At 55.6% G+C, this 8837-nt stretch overlaps 1 protein-coding gene across 1 annotated transcript in view; it reads right to left on the reverse strand.

The window, feature by feature from the left end:
* Positions 1–8077: 8077 nt before the first annotated feature.
* FAM212B (family with sequence similarity 212, member B) overlaps positions 8078–8837 on the reverse strand; it is a gene marked incomplete at its 5' end in the record, with an annotated part of 958 nt that continues 198 nt past the window's right edge. The window contains one exon of the mRNA XM_010187455.1: positions 8078–8720. Within this exon, the coding sequence (XP_010185757.1) occupies positions 8078–8720 (643 nt within the window). The remainder of the gene's footprint in view (positions 8721–8837) is intronic.

Here is an 8837-nt window from a genome sequence, read left to right on the forward strand (position 1 = left end):
GGGTGGGGGGCACGAGGAGCTGCTGACCCGCGCTGGGCCGCCCCGCGCCGGCAGCTGGGGAATGGGGGCTGCAGCATCGCGGGGAGGGCGATCCTGGACCCCCCAGGACCAGAGGCTGGGCAGGTGGGAGTGCGGGGATGGCCGTGCAGGAATGGGTCTGCGTGGGATAACGTTTATTGCAGCGGGATCCCGGCCCCGCTGCGGTCTCCGGTGCTGGTGGAGAAACTGCCCCAAGCCCCTGCTCCAAAGGACAGGGTCACTGTGGTCCACCGGGCCGAGGTGTCCCCCGAGCGCCTCCTCCCATGCGGGGAGGAAGACTCCAGAGCGTTGTTCCCAGCTCAGCCTCATGCACCCTGCAGGGATGTGCTGTGAATTGCTTCCCAAATTATGTGAGTAATTAAAATCAATGAGAGGGTATCCTGTTAAATAACGTAATTAGATGAGCACAGCGAGTGAGATGAGTGCAATAGCGTTTTTGTTCTGCCTGGAGACAGCTTTTAACTCTAAAAAAAATTGTCCCTTCCCCAGGGAGCAGCACCCAGGGCTCCTTTGGGTGCCGATGGCTGTGCCAATCCACGTGTGCTGCTCTTGCTCACACTGAGGTTTTTCCAGGCTCTCCAAAGCCTCTGCCTGCTCCCTCCAGACACAGCCTTGTCTTTCCCGTGATTTTCCATCCCTGTGCAGTTTGGGGGACGCTGACAAGGCCGCAGCATCTGATGCTCAGAGTGGGCAGAGCTGCCTGCCTGCGTTCATTCAAGACCAAGGCAAATGGGAATGGGGCTCAGGCAGTGCTGTGCTGCAGCAGCTGAGCTGTAAAAGGAGGGCTCCACGGAGTGGCAATGAGAATTAATCTGTGTGTGTGCGATGAATCCCCTGAGCCCTGAGCCCTCAGCATGGGGACCCCTGGAACTGTGTCCCTGTCTGGGCATTTTTCTGCTGGGAAACCCAGACGTGGCTGGACCAGGTCTTGGTATACAAACATGTACATTTACAAAGGCGCTGTAAGTTTAATGCCTTGCCTAATTCCAAAATTCCAAATGGCTCAGGAACCCAAGTGTGAAGAGTCATTTTTGTTCTGTTTCTGCTTGTTTCAGGCAGGGACTGAAGCGTTAGGAGATACACGTGGGCACATCTCTCTGCATGGAGTGCTGTTAGCTGGGGGCTCTGGGAAGGGTGAAGGCATCTGCCCAGATGGCTCTCATTGCAGGGCTGGGATCTAAATAATTAATGTATAGTATCGTGTTCATGACTTTGCTGTCTCCCAAAGGAAGCACTGAAAAGTCCTTAACTTGGTGCTTATTTTTTCCAGCTGCGATGCACAGAGAGATGCGAGCCTGGGCGTTCTGCTTTATTTTAGGTTGGTTTGTGATTTTCCAAGGTAGTGAATTGTTGCAGAGATGCATCACATCTAATACGCTTGTCACATTAAATCATAGTACGGCAAAAATCCTGACCCCCCCGCTGGGAACATAATCCCCTCCGGTGGCGGTGGGGGAAATTCACCTCCCACAGTGACAGGTTGTTCTGGGAGAGATTTCACTGCACGCACAACAGGCACGAGCACATCCCCATCGTGGCCTCACCTCCGCTGGCCCTCCTGACCCCCGTGCGTGCCGTCACCCCGCTGTCACCCCGCTGTACCACCAGCGCCTCGGGGACGTGGGTTCATGGTGCAGGGGGCAAGAGCCCGTCCTGGCACGGCTGCACCCATGTTCCTGGGTGGAGGAAAAGGCAGTGGGAGGAAATCGCCCGCCGGGTGTTTGTAAGCAGCATCAGGTTTTGCTGGTTTGCAGGCAGGGTCAGGGTGTCTTATCCTGCCCATCTCAGAGTGATTTAGAGGTCCCATAAAACCCCTGCAGAAGCAGGACTTTTGCTTGACTCTTCCTGGTAGCGATCTTATCTCCGGTGAATTTCCCGAGTCTCTGTTTGTGGCTGCAAGTTGAGTGTTTGTTCACACTCATCTTAGGAGACTCCTTAAAAAGGCAAACAAACACAGATACTCTGTGGAAAGCTGGGCTTGCTGACTGCAACCCTTGCTGACTGCATTGCTAACGTCAGTGACTTGTTTGAAAACCAGGTGAGCAGCGAGATCCCCTCCTGAATTCCTTTAAACCCAGAGGCCCTGATCTCTCCTTTTTGGGAGCAGAGCTCAGCTGAGGGCACAGGAAACCCAGCACAAAGCCAACCATGAGCCGTTTCCACACCATTAGCATGGATGCACGCAGATCAGCAGCTGCACACAGCAAGGCCTGGCTGCCTGCCCTTGGGTGCAGACTCACGGGAATTGGGCTGGAGCAGAACGAGGGGACAAGGAGGGGAAAGGCTGAGCCCAACAGGACTGAACGTGAGCAACGTCCTCAGGGCTGTGCAGGGTTTTGTGATCCTGGCCCGAGGAGGGGAACACTCTGGGATCTGTGGTGGTGGCTCCCGAGATCTGAGCTGCTCCTTCCGGGGTGAGGGAGAGACCCAGACCCATCCCCAGGACCCTTTTCCTGGCTGTGGTTCACAGAGCCGGGACTCGGAGGGCTCGGTGCTGGCCCCGTTGTGCCGCTGCTGGCTGCAGTCTCTGCCCGCACTGGTGCCAGGCGCTGGGTTCATTGGGACCCCAGTTCACTCCTGTCCCGGGGAACCTGGTGCTGCAACGCCTCCAGTCTGGAGCAGAGGGGAACGATTGCAATGCTCCCGCTCCGGAAAAACCCAGGCCCTCCTCAGGGAACGCTGTCAGCCCCAGAAATTGGTTACGGAGCTCACAGGGCAGAAAACACCATGCGGGGTCTGGAGTGACCCTACAGTCGTCCCAGCCTGGCCAAGGGGGTTGCATGCGTTTAAGAATAAAGCAACCACATCATCGGGTGACTCCTTATCTCCATGCCAGCCCCTCCCGGGGGTCCCCCTGCTTGAGGAGCCGTCGCAGCAGCAGCCCCTCAGCTCTGCCCGCCTTCGGCCAGGCCCCCTCTCTGCCGCCGGTGCGGACAGGGACTAATTAAACCTGACAGGACGTCACGTTCGTTATCTCTAGGTTCGAATGTCACATCGCTGACTCCAGCCCGATGTGAATGCGGTGAAGCCCTCTGGGAAGGTCCAGCCTGAATTGTCAGCTTGGTCTGTTAATAAGGAGCAGCTCCCCCACCTCATTCCTGAGTGGTGAGGACCTCCACAGACCCCCACAGCCCCCTGGGCAGTGCTGGAGCTGGCACAGAAGCCAAAGCTGGTGTGACCTACCCCTGTGCCATGAGCACCAGCCCTGCTCCCTGCCTGGGGCCCTGTGCCAGCCCTGCGAGAGGTGACAGTGAGCAAGGGCAGCCCAAAGCTGCTACCCCTCCGCTCCCCCTCCAAGGCCACAGCCACGTCCAGCACGGGGGGCTTTGGTGCAATGGAGTGAGCGTGAGCAGGGACGCCTCAGCCTCCCCTCAGACCCTGGGGCTCGTGTCCTGTGGCTCCGGTGGGACTGAAGCGCGTGTCTATGGCGTGTCGGGAAGTGCTTTCCACGTTACCCTCCAGCCTGCCCAAGGTGGGACCGACACAGGATCAGGTGTTTCAGCTTTCTGTGGTATTGATTTTCCCCCTTTCACTTTCCCGTGTGGCGAAAGCCAGGAAACCTGAGCCAGCCCAGGGGCTTTGCTCAGTGCTGTTACTGCAGGGAATGCTCCTGAAAAACACCCAGATGAGAAATGGCTGCAGGAAGGCAAGAGAGGAGGCCAAGGCCACCAGCTCCAACGGGGATGAGCCCGGGCAGGGCTGAGCCGAGGGGCTTAGTGCCCCCTGAGCCATGCCACAGCCTGGCCTCTGCACGGGCAAATCATTGCAGAAAACTGGGGTTTATTTACGCTTTACAACCAGCAGACGAGACTGGCTGCCAGCTGGAGTGATTTCTTGATTGGAAATGCCACGTGGGTACAAATGAACTTGAACAAAAGGACAGAGAAATAAGATACAGGCTCTTTCTGCAGAGACAGGGGTGCTACAGAGGCGCAGTCCAGCTTTTAGAAACACTGCTTAAATAAGAGGTTATATGATGAAGGTGATTGGGAGTGTGCTGCAGTGAATTAAAAAAATAAAAAAGGAATAAAATAGATCTTAGTGCAGCAAGGATGTGGCAATTGGTTTCTCAATAAGGACTCAGTACAAGGAGAACTGGGAGGACATAGTTAAATGTGTGTAGTCTCCAGTCAGAAAGCCTTTTGGGTCAGGCAGGCACATCAGCACGGGTGGTTAACGGGAACAGGGCCCATTATCGCCAGGGAAGCTGAGCGCTGGCCCTGGGGGCTCCAGCAGATCCGCAGGGCGTGTGGGATCCTTGGCTTCAGTGAGTAAACAGCAAATAAATCCCAAATCCGTGGGAGAGGACAGCGCAGGGCCAGCCTGTGCTTTCCTTCCCCCTTGCCTGGTATTAGCCTAAGCAGCCCCATCCCACTGTCAGAAGAATAAGCTGTGAAATGGTTTTGAAAATAAAGGCTGTTTAATTACGAGCCCATTTGTGAGCCTTCTGGAGCCCATCTGGCTGGGGAGCGGGCACTTGAAGGGGAGCATGGGGAGGCCATGGCAGGAGCGGCTCTGGGAAAAGCGCTCTTAATGTTAAGAGCCAAATCCTCTCTCACATTAAGCCGCATGGGCAGACCCTGCACTCAGCCACTTCAGTGGTGCCGGATCCGCTCGGGCGTTGGAAGGGGCTGGGCTGTGTCCCTCACCCAGCCCCCTCCTCCCCTGGCTGGGGGTCCCACCCATGGGCTGGGGGATTTCAAGGTCCCTTCCAACCCAATCCTATGAGATACGGGGTGTGCAGGGGAGAGCAGCTCCCCTTGCGCCCGTTTATTAATCCCTGGCGCTTAGCGGAGCCCCAGAACAGAGATTTCTGATGAACCCGAATGCCCGAGCTTGGTTTGTCCTGTTTGGTATTAACCACTGCTATCAGAGATGCAGAACACAGCCAGGGCCTCATTACAGACTGCCATCGTGTTGATTAGGTAGGTTTCATACTTAATAACAGGGAACTATTTCATGGCAGTTTCACGAAAAAAGAGGAGAAAAAGCCATTATAATTTCAGGAAAAGTCCCTGGAGAAGTGAAATGGTAATTCACAAATCCTACCCTGATCTATTAGCAGATCCTGCTCTGGAGACTGGATTAGGTAGGACGTCTGGCTTGGCTGATATTATTATTTGAACACTTCTTAAAGAGTATTTATTAAATACTTTTTTCTCTTAATAACGGTGAGATCCAGCTACACTTGCAATTTTCAGGAGGGTGCCAGGGGATGCAAGGACCCCACATGGGGTCTGCCCCCCGCGCTGGCTCATGGGGATTTGGGTGCGAGCAGACATGGGCTCAGCAATGCCCGCTGCTGCAGGAGCAATAATTTCGGGTGGTAAAGGAACACGCAGGAGGCAGCTGGGGCCGAGTGCTGCCCTTTCCACGTCAGACCAGGAACAATGGCATTTCCTCCGTGGGGACAGAAAAGGCTGTATTTCACAGCGGCGCAGGGTGACCCAGGGCTGTTGGGGACATACGGGGCCAGGGGGTCCTTCTCACGGGAATCCTTGCGACGGGGCCATGACAGCTGCCGGGGGGATCCAGCATAGCAAGGACTGTGTGCTGGCAAAGTGGGTCTGGGGTAGTAGAGCCCTGGGCTGCAGAGCCTCTGTGGGGAGAGGGGGGTGGGTGGCAAATTCCCCAGAACCGCTTTTGCCACAGAGCAGGTTCCCAATGTGCATTTTGGGCTCCAGAATGCTCTGTGTCCTGCATGAACGCATCCTTTTTTTCTGGATGTTACACGGCCTTGGAGAGGTAACTGCCTGCAGAATTGCACTCTCGATCTCTTGGGCTGCCACAGTGCCCCTGCCCCGCTGTGCTCTGCCTGGCCTTTGCCTGCTGCCCCCACACTGATCCCAGCTGAGGGCAATGCTCCACAATGAGCTTAAAAAGCTCCTGGTGGGGGTGCTAAGCTCTTTGGGGCCTCTGCCCATCTAGCACCATGCTCCTCATTCTGTGAGGCTCAGCCTTCAATGCCAGACAGGTATGACCAGGGCGTGCTCTGGTGGGGTGATACCATTGTGCTCCCCACTGCTGTGACCACCTGGCCAAGGGCTGAGTCCCCTGGGTTGTGCCTGGACAGTGGGGAAGCCCTGGGGTGAGGCCGTGAGCTCCAGGGGCTGCGGTTGTTGCTGTAAAAGCTGTCGCTCTCTTGTGCTGCTGCTCATAGAAAGCTCTTTCTCCCCTCTGCTGACCCCATGGAAAGGTTGGTGGGAGCTGGGAGGGTGTATCTGTAGCAAATGGGATGAACCACAGATAAAATGTGAGGGAGAAAATGTGTTAGAAACAGTCTGTTGGCCTTCAAAGAAATGAAGAAGGGGAAAAACAACTGGACTTGAAGCTTGTGAGGAGGGAAAACAAAAGCTTGCTTGCAAGTCAGGTTCCTGCAAAAGTGCTGAGCACAGCGTTGAGATGCTGACCCGCTCCTCGCCTTGTATGGGCAGAAACAGAGCCTTGTGCCTATATTTAATTTGCAAGGGGAAAAAAAAATGCTCCCTCTGTGCCTCTGCTCCACTGGCCTCAATGCCTTGGGAAGTTAAAGCAGGAATTGAATTGCATGTTTGAAAAATAACACTACTGCTGCTCGCACATGAGCCCTTCCTGAGCTTGGAGTGACCAGAACAGGTTTCTGCAACACAACCCTGCTGCACACTGAGGGCTGCTGGAAACGGGGCTGCAGGGCGGTCAATGGGCTCTGTCTTTGCTCTGGGGCGCATGGACCCTGCGCAGCCCTGGGTGACATGGCCCCATCCCCCTCCATAAGCCAGGGGCTGCAGGGCTCCAAGACCATTCCTCAGCAGCTTCTCCCCCATTCCTGGGGCTCCACCTCCCCGTGCTGGGGCAGGGACATGGACAGCAAAGGACCTGAAGGCTCTTGGGGATGTGCATGGGCTGTGGTGGGGCCTTGGCAGTGACCTCTGGCTGTGGCTCTTCTTGCTATGATTTACAACCCCTCCTTGAATGGAAACTCTCCTGGCCGCTCCCCAAGCTCCCTGCTGCTGGCTGGGACCAGACTGACACAACCTGCATGTGGTCCCGGCTCTGACCCCGCTGACCGAGCCTTTCGGGCCTGCTCGGACAGGTCTTCATGATGGTGAAAACACAGAAACTTCTGTGGTGGAGAAAGCAGGACCGAGGATGCCCGGCATGGAGACGGCTCCAGGGCGCGATGGGGGCTGATGCCACTTTATTGGTAACTCTTGGAGAGCTGCACATGGAGAACGTGGCTCTGTGAGACGGGGTTTGTACACAACAGCAATGGGAAACAACGACAATAAACACCCGCTGCAACTTTGAATCCGAGTGCAACCTCAACAATAAACATCCGCAACGTTGAATCTGGTGCGACCTGTGGGGACAAGGGCCACAAACTTCCGCAACAGGAGCCTTGTGTCTACTGGTTTAACTGGTGGGGAAAGAAGTGATGCTGGGAGCACAATGGGGGTACAATTTAGGGGGAAAACCCCACAATTAAATGCAACAAAGCTGGGGTTTGACACCCCCACTTCGCAGCTGTTCAAGTCTTACAAACTCAAACTTACCTCTTTCAACTTAAATAACAAGTGCTTCACATACAACACTTGAATTGCCTGGCTTATAAACCAGTTTAAGTGCACACAAGCAGGAATAGATTTTTCTTTAAAAAACTATATATATATATATTTGCACACGCATACACACCCATGCACACAGTGGATTTTGTGCTGCAGCTGTTTTGAGATGACAGAAGGGGCTGAAGTGGCCACCATAAGCCAGGCTCCATGAACTGGTCATCTGTGGCACCACTCGCCCTCAAGCTGCTGAAGATTCTGATTATTTTTGCAAATATCGGTCCCCAAAAGCCTTCCAATGTGGGGCTGTCAGCTGCTGCTTGTCCTGCTCTGGAAAACGCTGCTCGCAGGTGATGAAGCCCACAGCAGGTTTTGCAGAGGACTCCCCATCTCGGTCCATGGTGAGGGCTCAGGGGTCTCCCTAAAAGACATGCACGGCCTCCAGCTCCTCTCTGGAGTCAAACAAATGCTCGGCAGAGCAGAGGACACCCACAGACTCAGACCCAGACGGCTGTGTTGATGTCAAACCCAGACTGGCTGTAGTCTATGGTATCCTGGACTTTCTTGGTGCCCATTCTGGGTTTCTCGCTATTGCTTTCTGCCTTTGGGCACCGCTCTGCTTTGCTGTGATGGTTCTGGACATTCCCGTGAAGTGGGAAGTAAAATGTCCCCTTGAGTTTGTTCACCTTTTTGGGTCTCTTGGAAATTTCGGACTGTTTGTCTTCTGGTGGGAGCCAGCACGGCTTCTCCTTGAGGAGCCTGTCCCGGTCCGGCCGAACACTCCTCAGGAACTTCTTGAAGATGTTGGCTGTGAGGGAGAACTTCCTGCAGAGCTCCTGGGACCTGCTCGTGGACAAGGACTCCTCGCTCTTCTCCCCCTTCTTGTCCAGCTCTGGCAGATCCAACCAGTTCCCAACCAAGTCTGCAAAGACGTTGTCCCCCAGGACCAGCGGCTGCCGATTCCTGCTCTGGGACATGAGGGAGGACGTCCAGTCATGGCCATCATCGCACCCAGGGCACTCCTGGCACGGAGGCCAACCCCGGGCCGTGCCCTGGCTGCTGGGCTCGGGTGTGCTCGGGCGGATGTGCCCCACTCTGACGGGACCAGAGGAAGGTCCTTGTGGGTGATAAATGTCCTCACTGCAGAACGAGGAGGGGGTGTCTCGACGGTGGCCGCCCTCCAGGAGCGCAGCAGGACGGGGCAAACCCACCGCCTGCGGCACTGCACACGCGAGGGACGTGGGGCTGGGGGGGGGG

Source organism: Mesitornis unicolor, unplaced genomic scaffold, assembly GCF_000695765.1.
Source record: "Mesitornis unicolor isolate BGI_N332 unplaced genomic scaffold, ASM69576v1 scaffold27706, whole genome shotgun sequence".
Lineage (NCBI taxonomy): Eukaryota > Metazoa > Chordata > Aves > Mesitornithiformes > Mesitornithidae > Mesitornis > Mesitornis unicolor.